We start from the raw sequence: 17832 nt of genomic DNA, 5'->3' as shown, positions 1-17832 counted from the left end.
AAATGACGGCCTTCGGATGATCTAGAAACGAAAACAGCTCCTGAAATTCTTCGGATGGTATGAAAAGAATTCTTGATGATCAGACCAATTATGAGGATGGCATGAAGCTAGAACCATGAATCTTTGGAAGAACGGGTAAGCATTTAAGAGGAACTCTTCTTCGGTCTTCAAATGTTCAAAATGACGATGAGAAACACCACCATGATTTGCCGACTCCGGAATAATGAATAAAGAAAGGTTGAGCAAAGGATGAAAAGAACTTGAAAGATCTTGGAGAAAGACATGACTGATTACAATTCATTCTTACGTCAAACTTTAAAAGATTTGAGAATAGCTCTAAAAAATAGAAGAGTCAGGTAAGATCCTGGGAAAAGACTTGTGGGTTAGGGCCCACTCAAAACAAAACACCGTTGAACGATTTTTAAAGAGAGATTGCACCAGTTGAATTAAATAGCTCGAAAGAGATAACAACCTCGAAATATTTTGAACGAATTAGCAATAGAAACGTGAATCTTCTGATATATCTTGAGCACTCCGGATATGAATAGAGAGAGGTGAATAAATAAGAGGTGCACCGGCATGAGAAAGCATATGAAAGGATGAAAGGGACATGATCAACACCGAAAGCTTGAATTTAGCCCATCATAGAATAAAGAACGAAGAATGATAAACTCGTAGAGCATCTTCATGAGAACCACCGGGTAAGAACATTGATTAAAAAGAATGAAGAGACTTCACATGAATAAAATGGATACTTGATTAGGAAATCCGAGTCCTTGAAGAAAAATTGTGGGAGGGAGGGAAAACAAAGGCAACTTTGGGACGGATGAAACGAACAACATTGAGAAAACTAAGAGGTGATCTTGTGAATGGGGAAAATGATAGGGTCATCTTGACGAGAAGCGAACCGGTTGGAAAAGAATTGACATGACAATCTCGATAAACAAGAAGGATTAGCATCCACATAGAAATATGAGAACACTACTTAGGAAAAGGTATGGAATAAACACTTGACTTCGAAGCAACTCGAATACCATAACACGAAATAAAACAAAGGATTGGCTTGCAGAATAAGCCGGAAACAAACATATGATAGACCCCATATCGTATCATGTGTCTGTTGGAAAGATATCCTATGTGATACTTGAATTCCCACCTATTAACTCACAAAACTTTGTGGTTATGCAATCTGGTGTTGGGGATACAGGGAGGCACAATATATATCACACAACTAACAAGCCCTACGCTCCAACTGTATCCATCCGTCAACACATAACCAAGAAAACTCCGGAAATCGTGTAGCTCAACCTTCGAAAAGCATACATTATACGAGCTGTGGCAATACTCCCAAACTCCCTCCCTAGTACTAGGTGGCGTCAAGGTTATCTCACCACTAACTGCATAAAAGAGATTTTTGATGTCGGCAAGCTCATGTATTCCAGAACTGCAACGACAAAATTAGGACGATAACACCTCAGAGCTCAACAGCCCGGGACACTGCCACAACCCCTAAATGTCAAGAGGCACCAAGAACAATGTTCTCGTCACAAGAATATCGGAACGATCCCAAGATACCCGCGTGATCCTAAAAAGTTTTTGAGTGAAAAAGATGATAGTGAAGTCAAAACATCTACGTCAGGAGACCTCACTAGAGCGACGAAGGGACTGAGGAGTAAAAATAATTCCTACTCTCCGATATAACTAGACACAAAATAGCTTTCTTCTAGACTCAACAACGGCAGCAGTTCGATCAATCAAGGGGGCTCCTAAGGTCGGTAAGGCTCAGATACCAACTTGTAGCGCCCAAGATGCGATTCTATCCCAATCATGTGATGAACTCATGATTGGGGCACAGCCGCATTTCAAGCGCATAGCAATGTGGATATCATTACAACATACCATGTACTGAATAGATGAGAATACAAGATAAAGCCTTACACTCGCCACAAGTTACATCATTCATACAACAGTTCATCAACACATAGCAACCATCATACAGAAGAGCAGGCTCCGACTACGGATGAAATCAAATGAAAAATAAGAACAACATCCATCCTGCTAATCACAGGCTCTCCCGACCCGAAACCTATCCCTTGATCGAAGAAGAAGGAGCAGAAGAACTCCAGACAAGCAAGCATTGCACTCACGCCAGATCATCGCATTACCTGTGCCTGCAATTGTTGTTGAAGTAATTTGTGAGCCACAAGGACTCAACAATCCCATTACCATGGGTATCAAGACTAGCAAAGCTTAATGGGGATGGAATGGGTAAAGTGGTGAAGTTGCAGCAAACGACTAAGCATTGTATGGTGGCTAACTTACGAGTACAAGAGTAAGATGAGAAGCTACACAACGGTCGCAAACTAGTAATGATAAAGAAGTGATCCTGAACTACTTACGAGTCAAACATAACCCCATAGTGTTCACTTCCCAGACTCCACCGAAAAGAGACCATCACGGTTACACACGCAGTTGAGGAATCTTAATTGAGTTTACTTCAAGTCCTCTACAACCGGATATTAACAAATTCCCATCTGCCACATAACCGCGGGCACGGCTCTCGAAAGTTTAAACCCTGCAGGGGTGTCCCAACTTAGCCCATGACAAGCTCACGATCCGCGGAGACAATCCTCCATCACGGGACACCCGATCAGACTCGGAATCCCAGTGCACAAGACATTTCGACAATGGTAAAACAAATCCAGCAAGACCTCCCGATGCACCGGCCTAACCTGATAGGAGTTACACGGTCTCATTCTCAGGGTACACCGGATAAGCGAAGCGTACAAGTATATACCAAATACCCCAAGTTTCCAAGTGGCGGTCCCGCACGGTGCTCTAGTTTGGACCAACACTCATGAGGAGCACTGGCCCGGGGGTTGATTAAAAATCCACGGGGGCCGGCAAGTCCCTATGCAAGTTTTAGTTATTATTAGGTAAATGGTAAAACCAATGTTGGGCCTTGCTGGAAGAGTTTTATTCAAAGCGAACCGTCAAGAGGGTCCCATACCGCTCATCGTGTTAGGGACGCGAAATCAAGGAACATAACACCGATATGACGGAAACTAGGGAGGCAATAGTGGAACAAAACACCAGGCATAAGGCCGAGCCTTCCACCCTTTACCAAGTATATAGACACATTAATTAAATAAGAGATATTGTGATATCCCATGATATCCATGTCCCAACATGGAACAACCTGCAACTGCACCTGCAACTAGCAACGCTATAAGACGGGTTGAGCAAAGCTGTAACATAGCCAAACAACGGTTTGTTAGGAAGGGTGAAAAGGTTAGAGGCTATCATGGCAATTTGGGAGGCTTGATAAACAAGTGGTAGGTAGCGCGACATAGAGATAGCATCGAGACAACTAGCATAGCAAAGATAGTAGTGAGATCCAACGTGATGGTCATCTTGCCTGAAATCCCACTAGGAAGAAGAACGAGTCCATGAAGTAGTCGAACCAACGTAGTTGAATGAATCCTCACAAGCGCAACGTAACCGAAACTATGGAGAAGAAGCACAACCGGAAAGAAGCAAACAACATGGTAAACAACCATCACATAAGCATGGCCTGATGCACAATCAAGTATGATACATGTCCGGTTTAAAGAGGCATGGCATGGCAAAGTGCAACAAACAATACTACAAATTAAGTGGAACTCAATATGCAATGAGTTGCATATTGACGAAACACCACATTCATTTATTTAGTTCTCTCCCGTTTATGTACCCAACAATATTAAATATTGGTTAACATGGCAAGAGGTGATGCATGAGTAAACCAACTATTTAGGCAAGTTTGAATGAGGCCGGAAACATCAAACAACAATTCTGGTAAATCCTCATGTGCATATTTTGGATTTGGTACTGTTCTTCCCTAAACCATATTTTAGAGTTGTTGAACATGCAAAATAAGCGCAACATGTTAAACTATGCATTTTTCTACCCCATTTACATATAAAGAACATTTAATTCGGAGCTCCGGTTACTTAGTTATGAAATAAAGCATTTTAACATGGCATTTGAGCAAAATAAATGCAAACATCATTTAAACATTTCAAACATAGATGAAAGTGGCATATTATGAAACTAGATGAATTCTAAGCATTTTACATATTTTTTTTACATATGATGCATAGTTCATGAGTTATTATGTGCATGAAATCTAGGGGGTTTTGTGTAAAACAGGTTTTCTCTGGAAAATTAGTAAATTCGTTCATGGAAAAAAACAGTGACTCAGGCCGAATCTGGCTGGGCCAACGAGAGGGGAAAAAGGAGGCGCTGGGGGGTTGCCTCACCATGGGCCAAGGCCCATCTTGGCAGAGGAGGCCAGCGGCGCTGGGCCTTGCGCGACACAGGGGAGCGGTTGGGCCGGCTCACGCAGGGAGAAAGCGGGACGACGAGGAGGGGCGCGGCCAACGCGAGGCAGGGACACATGCAGGGACTTGTCGAGCGGCGCAACTAGCGCTCCGGTGGGGCAGTGCGGCAACCTGGAGGCGAGGACGAGGCCGAAGACAGGGGCAGAGGACGGCGGCTGCTTGCGGTTTAGTGGAGGTCCAGGGCGGCTGCGTTCGGGTCCACTGGATCGAGATGAGGTGAGGGCGGCGTCATGGCGTTGGTCTCCTGTGTGTTGATCGCCGGTGAGGTCGTGGTGGCGCACTCCGACACAGGCAAAGGAGGCCTCGGGCGCGGATCCGGTCCCCGAAGACGGATCTATAGAGGGGAGGGCCGGACGAGCTTGGGCTCCTGGCGCCTTGGCCGTCAGGGTCCTGCGAGAGAGAGATGTGAGAGAGAGAGAGAGGGAGAAAGAAGGAAGAGAGTGGGGGACCGAGGGAGAGGGCACGGGGTCGGCCTGGGGCTTCTGCTGCGGACGGCTCGAGGAGAAGCAGAGGAGGCCGCGAGAAAAGGATGCAGGGGAGGCTCGAGCAGCGCGCGGGGCTGCTGCTGCTGCTTGGGTGGCCGGCGCCCACCAGTGCGAGGACGGGGGCCCTCGGCGCTCGCGGTTACAGGAGGTGGACGAGGGGATCAGGGGAGGCGCTGGTTGGTGGGGAGAGATCGAGAGGTGGAGGGCTACATGTTGGAGGCCGAGAGGATTTTTGGATCGGGGGTTGGATGTTGGTAGGTGGGGATGGATCCCGAGTGGAAATGGTTGGCAGCGGCTTGATGGGACAAACTCCTAGAAGTTACGGTTTGGCCCAGTTTAGACTAGGGAGTCTTATATATAAACAAAAGGGGTGATGATTTGGATCCTCCGATCACGATCGGGCAGTCCGGAATAATTAGGTTAGGGGGTCCAAATAAGAAAACAGAGATATTTTAGGCATGTTTGGGGATGATCCGGACCCATTGGTCACAAGTGGCCGGTTCGAGTTCGGGACAGTTGCGGACGTGCACGCGAGGGGATATGTGCACTGTGAAGTGAGGCTTGACATTTAGCGAGAGGGGAAAACAAAGACAACGTGGGCTGACAAAAGGCCACGAGAAGACAAGAGAGAAGAGAGCGGCCCGAGAGAAGGTGATGAAGGCAAAGGGAGAAACGACAACGACGACGGATGCAGGTTTTGTAAAATGACGGCAACGAAGTTCCGATGCAATGCAAATGATGACATGATGAATGCAACAAACAAATGAAACATGTGGCAACAAAGAAAAAGCAAGGAAGTCGTCTGGAGCGTCGGTCTCGGGGCGTCACATCTCGTTCATCAAATGACAACACATGTCTATGGTCAGAAAACTTAACCATCTTTGATTAACGAGCTAGTCAAGTAGAGGCATACTAGGGACACTCTGCTTTGTCTATGGAATCACACATGTACTAAGTTTCTGGTTAATACAATTCTAGCATGAATAATAAACATTTATCATGATATAAGAAAATATAAACAACTTTATTATTGCCTCTAGGGCATATTTCCTTCAGATACACCTCCTTCTTTTATTCTCAATGCTTTAGCAAACAATGTAAGTGCGATATGAGTTAATAAAGCAGCCATGAAGGCCTTCCCCTAAAAACATCTCCTTTACTCGGCAGCTCCACTTCTACCTATTCCTCCCTTTTTGTTGTCGTGTCCTTTGTCACCAGCGAGACGTTGCTTGCGGGCCATGGCCACCACCCATTGTTTCTGTTTCTTTTATCCTGTGATGGTTGTGTCTTCCCCCACCACCCCTTTACCTTTTGACAGAGAGAAACACCACTACGGCGAGCTGCGCTTGTGGATGCGACGCAGTGGAGCGACCGACCCATGGTGGAGGTTGTTGTGTCCAGCATCGGAAAATGTTGGGACTGACGACGACGACGTGGGACGCGCTGCGACCGATGAGGTGCGGTGCGGGAACCGGCCAAGGAATTTGCTTCAACCGACAAGGATGGTGGTGGGATGCGGCGACGGTGGCCGCGGTAAGTTGCTGCAGTTTTAGCTTTTTGCTGGAACCTCTGCTGATTTTGGCTGGAACCAACTTTCAATTTTGCGGCAACATGAGAGGATAGTGTTGGGCGACTGCGGTGGTGGCCGCCATGATTTTGCTACATAGACTTTTTGATGGAACCATCATTTGACTTGCGGCAATCGGCGAGGGTGGTGTTGGGGCGGCAACGACGGTGGCTGCCGTGATTTTTGCTGCATTGGTGTTTTTCGTGGAAACGATATCATTGTTTGCTGGAAACTACTTAAATTTTGCTGGAACTATATCAATCTTTTGTTGGAACCATGGTTTTTTGCTCGAACCATGTCAATGTTTTGTTAGAAACCATGTCTTTTTTGTTGGAATCATATCAATTATTTGCTGCAACCATGTTTTTTGTGCTTCAAACTGGCAACGCCCCTACTCTCTGCGTTTTTTTGCTATACCCTGCCACTCGCACGAGCGGAGAGCCATCCAGTGACAGGAGGAGGCGAGATGCGGGGTGACAATGACGACCTCATGCATGGGGGAGAGGGAATTGCTGGGGACGCAATGAGGAGGACGCGATCGGGATGGGCGGAGGTTCGCGTGGTCTATTACCGGCGTGCGTGAGATAAAGGGAGAAGTGTGTGTTTGACCAATCAACACGAGATCCAACGGTGAGAGGCAGTCCCATCGAACGCCTGGAAACCTACCGGCCGAAAGTCAGGCCAGTCGGCCGACGCCTAGCACTGGCCGGAAAATGTTTCCATGTATAAGAAAAATGTATATACAAAAAATATACAATGTGTATGAAAAAATGTTGATAATGTATTTAAAAATGGTTAAACGCGTACAAAAGTGTTGATCATGTATTTAAAAATGTTAAACATGTATAAACAAATGTTGGTCATGTGTTCAACATTTTTAATGGCAATAAAGATTTTTCACACACAATTTACCTTTTTTGTATACACCATCATCATTTTTATATACATGTTTAATATTTTTTAAATACAGAACTAATTTTTTTAGTAAGTTTTTTGATGTCTACATTTACTAAATGTGAGTTATACATGTTTCTATACATGATAAATATTTTTATATACACATTTAACAATTAAAAATACATGGTTCAAGTTCTGGTGCTCGCATCATTTTTGGATTTATTTCCTATCGACGACGAGGTGCTTACGATGACTTCGTAAACCTCAAGATAATATGCTGACTCAGTTTCTTGAATGTGCTCATGGGAAGGATATGCGTATGTGCATTTATAGGGATGAGTGTAAGCGTGTGTGTGTGTGTGTATATATATATGAGTGTTTGCATCTGTATTGTGTTAAAAACCCCAAAAGACATCCGTACAATTTTCACACATCCATGAAACAAAATCAAGATCACATGCATGAGACACACGGCAGAAGTTTATTTCCCGAAAAAGAAAAACAAGCGTTGTGATGGGCATGTGCTGAGGTACTCGAGCTATTTTTGGCGAGAAGTCAGGACCGATCTATCGGACGACGCAAAGAGCGCCTCGCGGTCCATCTCGTAGCCGCACAAGTATTTCCACGCGTGGCACTCGACGCCGTCGGCAAGCTTCTCGAGGCATCCCGTCGTGATGTTCAACATGAAGACGCCCTGGCTGGTGCACCCTCCTCCTTCTCCGACGGTGAATATCACCGTGCCGCTCTTCTCGCCGAACCACCGCAGCTTAAACGCCGTTGTCATGGTAATCCCGAGCTCGGGTAGGCTGATGAGTTTGAGTCGGGCCTGTTCGTGCCCCTCCCACTCCCCGCCGGCAGCCGTCTGGGTCTCGATGTTGATGCAGAAGTCCGTGCATCCCAGGAAGCCCACGTCGAGGAGACTCAGGCGCTTCCCGTCAGGGGAGGTGCCCAGCAGGCGCTCGCCGGCGTAATAGTGCGACTGCCGGTAGGGCACCGGGCACACGTCCATGGGCTCCGACGGCGCGCCATCGAGCCGCACGCCGAACGCCTCGTGGTGCATGGGCCAGTAGGCCGCGCCGCCGACCACGACGGCGTGGCCAAGACCGCGCAGCATGTTGGCGCTGATCTTGGCGCCGGGTTTCCTTTCTTCCGGCCCCCAGCGACATCCGACGCCGGCGTCGGCGTCGGCAGAGGAGCAGGAGCGCAGAGCCGTGAAGCTACGGCGGTTGTAGACGAGGAGCACGCGGAAGAAGCACGACGGCGCGGGCACGTCTAGGTCGTCGCCGGTGAGTATCGCGCACACGTAGTGCCCGGGGCAGTGGTCGCCGGAGAGCGGAGGGAGCATGGAGATTTCCCCCGTCATGGGGTTGCACACGCTGAGCGTAAGGCCGTCGGCGCGCGCCTCGCGCCGGAGCTCCAGGACGACGCGGCCGTTGCGGGATGCGACGGGGCGGGCGTGGTCGAACAGCCCGGTGGCGACGTGTTCGAGCTGGGGGCGGGGGCCCAGGAGGCGCGAGGCGGCTTCCGTCGGGACGAAGCGTGGCGGCAGCGCGGGGGAGGCGCGGGGGGCGCGGGCTTCCTGGTGGAAGAAGCCGAGGGCGAGGTGGGGGAGGAATTGCGCGGGCGGCGGCAGAGAGCGGGAGATGGCGTCGGCGTGCGTGGCCACGGCGTTTACCGAGTGACTGCACGTAGCCCCGCAGCGGACGATGTCGGTGGCGGACGAGGACACGCTGGATAGGATCGCGGAGAGGACGTCTCCGGGCAGATCCCTTTTTTTCCCATCGGCGCCAGCGCGCCGGCTCCGGCGTCGGTGTTGGCGCCGCCACAGCCACCCGTTGGTGTACGGTGGTGGCGTCGCCGAGGGATGGGCGCGGTCCCGACGAAACGGCGGCATCGGATCCGCGTATTTTTAGGTTAGGTTTCCGATATGTTTCAAGTTGCAACGACTGGCGAGCCCACGAGTCCATCAACTAGGTGCCTGCATATTTATGCACCCCCTGAGATCGATCCGAGTCTTTTTTTTTTTGATCGGTTATTTTATGTCTGGGACCAATCCGAATCGGAAGCTGCATCGATCATCCAGGCCTTCGGGCCTAGCCCCTATTAATAGGTGCATCCGTCCAGGCCTTGGGGCTGGCCCCTATTAGGCCCAGTCTATTTAAAGGATGGTTAATACTAAAAAAATTGTCCGTGCGTTACAACGGGAGAAATAAATCATCACACATCTGAAATGGCTCGTTCATGTTGTTACCTAATTTTATCACCATCGTCAGTAATGGTCATATTGTCCACCTATTTGTGACGAAGATGATCAGTCTCAATGCCTTAAGGTTGGTCATCACACTCTAGCACACCTTTTTGCAAGTCCTCTTTGCATGGACCTGTAATTTTGTCGACTCATAATAATGGTGGAGCATAGATGGACAGATTTTTGTCCACTGCAATTTAAAACTAAAAAAGGTGTACATTAGGAATAATCTTCTTGCTATCATCCAAACAAATCTTCTGATTGATTTGTATTTCCCAAAGCGATAGTATATTTATAGGCAGATCATTTGCCTACTGCAGAAAAGTATATCAAAATAATCTACATACATGTTTAATATTTTGTTAGACAAAAATATGTTAAGACCGCACAATATGGAAAATAAAATAATTTAATGTTCAAAGAGATATGGAAAATAGAAATAATGGAACCTTTGTCTTGGGGAATATTGTGACCCTCGTAAGTCGATTCGTCCGAAATTATGGTCATATTATGTGATGCATATGCTAGTTCGTTGGAGAGATACAAATTAAAACATCTTAGCTTGGGAATTTCTATGTATAGTAATACATATCAGTCTCTCTGTTTATTGAGTGCAGAACCATGCACACTACAACCACATTGGGAATTGAACAAACATATACACAGAACTAAAATTTATACCGCAAAATAATAGATAAGTAATCCGGATGCAACTGAAACACCACGAGGAATGTACATGTCCCTAAATCTAATAGCAATTGTTTTTAGGGGAACTGCAAATGTAGTCGGTATGAGGTTATGAGGTCACGACAACTGAAACAGATTAAAGTAAATCAACCAAATGAAGTGATCATCATGCTCATCAAAAATCGTTCCAACGATGCCAGGTTCCAGCTCAACTGTAGGTGGATGGTGTGCAAAGCTATTCTATGTCAGAAGAGTGAACCGTGGATCTCCATAGATTGGTGTAGTTGAGCATGAAAACAATATTTGTGATGTCAACATAGTACCACATGTCCCGTGAGCTCGAAGCCACCATCCAAGATGAAAAAAAGTTCGTTGCTGCAATGTTTTACTTCTCGGTCCTGCTACATGTTCCTCTTTCTTCTTCTCTTGTTCTTTTTTTTCACGTGTCAATCCACAACACCATGGGACCATCATAGACTAAGGCATAGCCTAGTGGTGGGAAGAGGCTGATGCCTTCCCAACCACCCAGGTTCAAAGCATGGTATTTGCAATTTGGATTTGTTGCACCAATTATACTATAGGGGTTTCTTTACAGTCTTTCCGTCAGATAAAAAACACCACGGAACCATCACCCCGACCCAAGCGAGCCAGGCCATGCACATGCATGTCCCAACAAGCCCCTCTCTTTGTTCTTTTTTTTCACCCAGCCACATATCATCTCAGACCAGCGCCTCACTCTCTGTTTCTCTTTTCTTGTCTTGGGCTGCTTGATGATTCTTGTGAAACTCCAGCCTATATAAATTGGTGGATTTTAATACAAAGGGCCGATGTAGGACTATTTATTTGTGCATCTAACTTTTTTTAGAAGAATTTGTGCATCTTTTTTTGAGACAAGAAGAATTTGTGCATCTAACTCAGTTTTCGTTCACACGACCATAGGTCAGGATTTGAGCACATTTGGGCTTGACTAACCTCGCAGGCCGGTGCACCTAACTCTTGAGGCCCAGCCGCCCCCACTACTCTAACCCTAGCCCTATCACCCCAGCCTCCCGATCCCCATCTCCTCCGCACGAACAGAGGGGCAGCGCTCAGCGCGCCTCGATCCAGCTCGCCGCCAACCTCACGCGCTCACTGGGTCTCCAGCCGTCACACGCACCACACGAACAGAGGAGCAGCGCTCAGCGCACCTCGATCCAGCTCGCCGCCAACCTCACGCGCTCGCTGCCAACAGAGGGGGAGCATGGAAGAAAGGAGGCGGCGAGCTGGGTCTCCAGCCGTCACACGCACCACACACACCACACGAACAGAGGGGCAGCGGTCAGCGTGCCTCGATCCAGCTCGCCGCCAACCTCACGTGCTCGCCATGCCGCCGCCCCTCCGTCCTGCACTCTCATCCGTCTGCCGCCTCCTTTCTTCCATGCTCCCCCTCTCGTTCTTTGCCTGGCCTCGCAGCTCCTGCTGCCTCTGCCCGTGGCGCCACTGCACGGCTCGGTCCCGTCAGGCACCACACCGGGGCCCCGTCCGTCTCCTTCCGTGAGACTCCAACTCCCCTGCACCTCGACAACCCCCTCCCGATGCGTCACGCGACCACCATGGTCGACCTCTACCGTTCAAGCGCCTTGCTCGCCTCGAGAACCACCTTTTCTTACCGCGCGCAGCGTTGCCGGCAGTGCCGCTGCTCGCCTTCCCCACCCGAGGTGTTGCCAAGGATTGCAGGTTGAATACTAAAAATTGCAGCGTCCTTTTTGTAAGAATGAAACGTTTTCCAGATCCACTTTAAAAAAGGGATTGGGGGTTGAATTATTAGAAAACTTAAGGACCTTTGTGTAAAAAGGATGCGACCGTGCACCTGATAGACTTAATCCGTGCTTTATTATCAGGGAAAGATATACAAAAAAATCATATGTGTATGAAAAACCTGGATCATGCTTTTTTAAATCAATCAAATATTTAGTTTTTAAATCAAGTATTTAAAAAATATTAATCAAGCATTTAAAAAGTTAAAGGTGTATAAAAAAGAAAAAGATAAACATTGGAAACCGGCTGGCCGGCTGAAAATTGCAACGGACGTGCATGGGCGTCACGCGCACGCATCTCAAGTGGGGCCCGCCCATCGCCCTCCCCTTTACATTTATCTCTTCAGATGACGATCCACTCATATTTTTACCTTGCTACGCTGTCATCTCCTTTGCATGTGTGTGGTCTGAGGTGGCCTTGCAGAATGTTATAGATGAGGCGCTGCCTGTTGACCGATCAGGTGCAAAGGTGATAGAATCCCTCCTGTGTGATGATAAATTTCAGCGTCAGTACATGGACATTGTTAATATTGCTAAGTATCGTGATTATTAGAAAATTTAGGATGTCGTAGGATATTATTCTATCTTGCCTTGTACTTCAAGATGATGATGCATATATGTGACGCCCCCGATTTAATCGTACACTAATCATACACGCAAACGTGTACGATCAAGATCAGGGACTCACAGGAAGATATCACAACACAACTCTACAAATAAAATAAGTCATACAAGCATCATATTACAAGCCAGGGGCCTCGAGGGCTCGAATACAAGAGCTCGATCATAGACGAGTCAGCGGAAGCAACAATATCTGAGTACAGACATAAGTTAAACAAGTTTGCCTTAAGAAGGCTAGCACAAACTGGGACACAGATCGAAAGAGGCGCAGGCCTCCTACCTGGGATCCTCCTAAACTACTCCTGGTCGTCGTCAGCAGGCAGCACGTAGTAGTAGGCACCTCCGGTGTAGTAGGAGTCGTCGTCGACGGTGGCGTCTGGATCCTGGGCTCCATCATCTGGTTGCGACAACCAGGTAGAAGAAAAAGGGGGAAAAGAAGGAGAAAGCAACCGTGAGTACTCATCCAAAGTACTCGCAAGCAAGGAGCTACACTACATATGCATGGGTATATGTGTAAAGGGCCATATCGGTGGACTGAACTGTAGAATGCCAGAATAAGGGGGAGATAGCTAATCCTGTCAAAGACTACGCTTCTGGCAGCCTCCGTCTTGCAGCATGTAGAAGAGAGTAGACTGAAGACCTCCAAGTAGCATCGTATAGCATAATCCTAACCGATAATCCTCCCCTCGTCGCCCTGTGAGAGAGCGATCACCGGTTGTTTCTGGCACTTGAAAGGGTGTGTTTTATTAAGTATCCGGTTCTAGTTGTCATAAGGTCAAGGTACAACTCCAAGTCGTCCTGTTACCGAAGATCACGACTATTCGAATAGATTAAATTCCCTGCAGGGGTGCACCACATACCCCAACACGCTTGATCCCATTTGGCTGGACACACTTTTCGGGGTCATACCCGGCCGCGAAAGATCAACACGTCGCAGCCCCACCTAGGCAGAACAGAGAGGTCAGCACGCCGGTCTAAACCTAAGCGCACAGGGGTCTGGGCCCATCGCCCTTAGCACACCTGCACGTTGCGAACGCGGCCGGAAGCAGAACTAGCCCCCTTAATACAAGAGCAGGCTTACGTTCCAATCCGGCGCGCGCCGCTCAGTCGCTGATGTCACAAAGGCTTCGGCTGATACCACAACACCGGGATACCCATAACTACTCCCGCGTAGATGGTTAGTGCGTATAGACCAAATGGCCAGACTCAGATCAAATACCCAGATCTCGTTAAGCGTGTTAAGTGTCCGCGAACGCCGACCAGGGCCAGGCCCACCTCTTTCCTAGGTGGTCTCAACCTGCCCTGTCGCTCCGCCTCAAAGTAACAGTCGGGGGCCGTCGGGAACCCAGGCCCACCTCTACCGGGATGGAGCCACCTGCCCCTTCAGCCCCCACCTCCGAACAGTACCACAGGTAATGTAACAGTGTAAAGTATATAGAATATGCCCGTGATCACCTCTCGAAGTGATCACGGCCCAGTAGTATAGCATGGCAGACGGACAAGAGTGTAGGGCCACTGATGGAACACTAGCATCCTATACTAAGCAGTAGGATAGCAGGTAAAGGTAACAACAGTAGTTGCAAGGACAGGCTATGCAGCAGTATAGGATTAACTGAAAGCAGTAACATGCTACACTGCTCTAATGCAAGCGGTATAGAGAAGAATAGGCGATATCTGGTGATCAAGGGGGGGCTTGCCTGGTTGCTCTGGCAAGAGAGAGGGGTCGTCAACACCGTAGTCGTACTGGGTAGCAGCGGCGTCGGTCTCGGTGTCTAGCGAGAGAAGAGGGGGAAGAAACAATAAATACTTAAGCAAACAGATGCATGGCGATGCATGACATGACAAGTATCGGTGCTAGGGTGCCCTAACACGGTATGAGGCGATACCGGTGAAAGGGGGGAACATCCGGGAAAGTATCCCCGATGTTTCGCGTTTTCGGGCAAAGGAGCCGGAGGGGGAAAGTTGCGAGTTTGATATGTTAGGGTTGCGTGGCGGACGAATGGGCAGCGTATCTGGGTTCGTCTCGTCGTTCTGAGCAACTTTCATGTACAAAGTATTTTGATCCGAGTTACGGTTTATTTTCTATGATTTATCAAAGTTTTATGTATTTCTAAAATTTATTTAATTAATTAAATCGAACATTATCCAGAATAGTGAAAGGTGATGTCAGCATGACATCACCATGACATCAGCAGGTCAAACTCAGTTGACTGGAGTCAAACATAACCAGTGGGTCCAGTGGGACCCACCTGTCATTGAGACAAAGGTTAAATAGGATTTGTTTATACTAAATAGGATTATTTAAGTGTGGGCCTCATTAGTCAGTGACAGATTAGTGTTTTAATTAGCAAGTTTAATTAACCAGGATTAATTAACTAATTAATTAATTATTTTTAGTTATTTATATATATATATATATTTTAATCTCTTTTTTTGTTAAAATGTTCTGGGCGTGGGGGCCCTTGATCAGTGGCCCTGGCTGGCCTAGCGGGCGCTGGGCGAGCGGGTTAGTGGGCGGGCGCCCGTGGAGGCCGGACCTGGGCACGCACGGCACTAGGGGGCTCGGGCTCCACGGCTGGGCGCGGCCTCCGGCGAGGCCACCGGTCAGCGCAGAATGGAGGGGGGGACCGCGGCCAGCGGCAGGAGCCCCGGACGCCGTGGAGCAACGAGGGCGGCGTCAGGGCGTGGCCGGGCGGAGGCGGGGTTGGCACGGCTGCGCGCGGACAGCAGCCGCAGCAACAACGCGGCGAGGGCAGTGGCTGGGCACGGGCGGCCAACGCGGTGACGGCAGCGCATGGAGTGTGGGCGCGCAGGGAGGTGGCCAGCGCGCGACAGCGGGTCACCGGTGCGGCAACCACGAGCTCCTCGGGAGCTCGGGCGCGACGGCGGGGGCGACCTACGGCGACAGGAGGGAAAGGAGATGGGGAAAAAGGAGGAGGGGGCCTCACCGGGCCCTGTAGGTGTGCAATAGTGTGCGCGAGGAGGAGTTGGGGAGGCGCCGGAGCTCGAGGCAGCGGCAGTCGATGACGTGACGGCGACGGGGTGGCGATGACGACTGGCGACGGCGTCGGTTCGACGACGAGGCGAGGTCGCGGTCAGGCAGGTGTTGCGCAAAGGAGAGGAGGGCGAGGAGGAGTCCGGGAGGCGAGCATCGACGCGACGGGGTCGACAACGGCGGGCGTCAGGGCGGCGCGGTCGCCAGGTCTGCGCCCCCGATCTCGATCCAGATCGGGGGGAGGGAGAGAGTGGCGTGGGGGAGGAGTGGGGTAGTGGGCTAGGGTTTCGGTGTCCCCAGGGGTTAGTAGGTGAGGTGGGGGTGGGCCGGTCCAACCAGGCCGACTGGAGTGGCCAGCTGGGCTGAGGCCCAGCGTGCGGGGGGAGGGGGGTTCCCTTTTTTTTATTTACAGTCTTACTTTGCTTTTCTTTTATTTATTATTTTAGTTCTTATTTGTTTTATTTTAGTTTCCAAAAATACAAAAGTGGCACCTAAAATAGTGTTACAATTTATGCCACTGCCACAAACCGTTTAGCATTGAAATAAAAATAGTTTTAAATTGTTTATTATTTTAAAGCATTTGAATAATTGTTTTATCACTATTTATTTACTATAGTGCATTTAAACGCTTTATAAAAGTGTGGTTTCTCCACCAATATTACATATGATTTATTTGTCACATTTAGAACATTTTAGTTTTGACATTTGAAAAGCTTTTGTTATTTGTCTTTATTTTAAATTTGGATCGTTTTTGAACCATCGCGAGATTAACTACAGTGATAGCGGTGACATGGCATCATTAGGAGAGGGTTACTGTAGCTTAATTATCCGGGCGTCACAATTCTCCTCCACTACAAGAAATCTCGTCCCGAGATTTAAGAGGGGAGCAAGGGGGAAGGAATTTGGTTACGAATTTCTAACGGGTCTTCTTGGTGTTGGTTGCTCTTCTCGAAGAGGTTCATTCCTGTGCTTCAGTCATCATGATGAAGTCGGTGTCCTTTCTACAGGACTCCGTCGTACTTACTAAAGAATAAAGGGTGGACATGCTGGGAGAACTGACCTCTACCCGGTAGACTATCTGGTCGATAACATCGAGGAAGGTGGCGAAAGTAACTCTCGAATTGAAACTTACAAAAATATCGAGAGCAAAGTAAGAAGGTATCATGAGAAGTTTTGAGCGGGTAGGCAATCGTTCGGTGCCTGAAACAAAGTGTGAAAAGGATTCAGAGCAATGGGAATAAGTATTGCGTCTGATACCGGAATAGATCACTAGGCAGGTGGCCCGTGAACTACATACGAAGTCAAGCTCTAGGAATAACTTTGGCAACAGGGTGTATAGGAGAGTCAGGTTTCGATCCTGTGGAACTGTGGGTTATGGGCCCACTATGTGTATCAAAGTAGAAAGGGGCTGACATCTTGCACGGTCACATTAGCAAGGCATGTCAGAGGGTAGCCTGTCAGTTATGTGGGCAATAACATCGATACCAAGGGCGAGGGACGAAGAGAACCATTTTCCTGCTCGTTGAACGAGGCGGACCAATAGGCAAGGTTCTCGTCCATCGGTGGTTACCGAAATGTCATCAACAATGGTAACAGGGTCTTACTAAAGGAGTGGTACAATGAGGTGCTTACCTAAGCATGGAATTATTACTGCTTAGATCATATAGATCACAAGAAACGTTAAACCAACCAATGGAAAGGAAAATATGATTATCAGATTTAAATAGAAAAATGGAAAGGAAAATGTGTTTAAACACATAATTCAAGGGTATATCCTTCCCAAGGACAAGCAGAGTATGATATCCATGACAGGATATAATGTAGAAAACTCTTTAGGTAGTGGAGAGAAATTTCATGACATTACCCATACAGCGGTGTTTGGATAATTGAGCAGGAAACATTTAGCATTGGGCTTCAAATGGTCTTGTTGAAAATCGGAGTACCATAGACGTGCTTCGAGATAGCATTGACATGGTCATCAGGTGAAGATCAGACTTTGGAAACAAAAAGGATCCATCAGGAATAACTTGTAGAATAAGTCTTACAATTTCCTCATGGAAGAAAGGATAGCCTGGCTGAAAAGGGAAACTATAACAATTGGGCCTCCGGCCAGGTGTGCTAGGCATGACATCACCTTACCGGGTCACATAAGGA

The 17832-nt window shown here is 48.3% G+C and overlaps 1 protein-coding gene and 2 long non-coding RNA genes across 3 annotated transcripts; all 3 read right to left on the bottom strand.

Annotated features, from left to right (window-relative positions):
- Positions 1-1754: 1754 nt before the first annotated feature.
- On the bottom strand, positions 1755-5174 carry LOC147964143 (uncharacterized). The gene is made up of 3 exons (XR_015607419.1): positions 4302-5174; positions 3419-3507; positions 1755-2171 (listed from the first exon to the last, which is right to left on the bottom strand). It is a non-coding gene; the product is annotated as an uncharacterized LOC147964143 (long non-coding RNA).
- Positions 5175-7692: 2518 nt separating this feature from the next.
- On the bottom strand, positions 7693-10460 carry LOC125514716 (uncharacterized). Its single transcript, XM_048680061.2, has one exon. The coding sequence runs from the start codon at positions 9223-9225 to the stop codon at positions 7870-7872; it is 1356 nt and encodes a 451-aa protein (XP_048536018.1). The 5' UTR covers positions 9226-10460; the 3' UTR covers positions 7693-7869.
- A 2319-nt stretch (positions 10461-12779) lies between these two features.
- On the bottom strand, positions 12780-14456 carry LOC147964142 (uncharacterized). Its single transcript, XR_015607369.1, has 2 exons — positions 14381-14456; positions 12780-13080 (listed from the first exon to the last, which is right to left on the bottom strand). It is a non-coding gene; the product is annotated as an uncharacterized LOC147964142 (long non-coding RNA).
- Between the last annotated feature and the right edge of the window lie 3376 nt (positions 14457-17832).

This window comes from Triticum urartu, chromosome 6A (assembly GCF_056163025.1).
Source record: "Triticum urartu cultivar PI428250 chromosome 6A, HENAU_Tu73, whole genome shotgun sequence".
Lineage (NCBI taxonomy): Eukaryota > Viridiplantae > Streptophyta > Magnoliopsida > Poales > Poaceae > Triticum > Triticum urartu.
The sequence above is the reverse complement of the archived record's forward strand: the minus strand, read 5'-3'. Positions and strand labels throughout refer to the sequence as shown.

Excerpts from the sequence above, each read along its gene's own strand:
- LOC125514716 (XM_048680061.2), bottom strand. The coding sequence starts at position 9,225 with ATGCCGCCGTTTCGTCGGGACCGCGCCCATCCCTCGGCGACGCCACCA.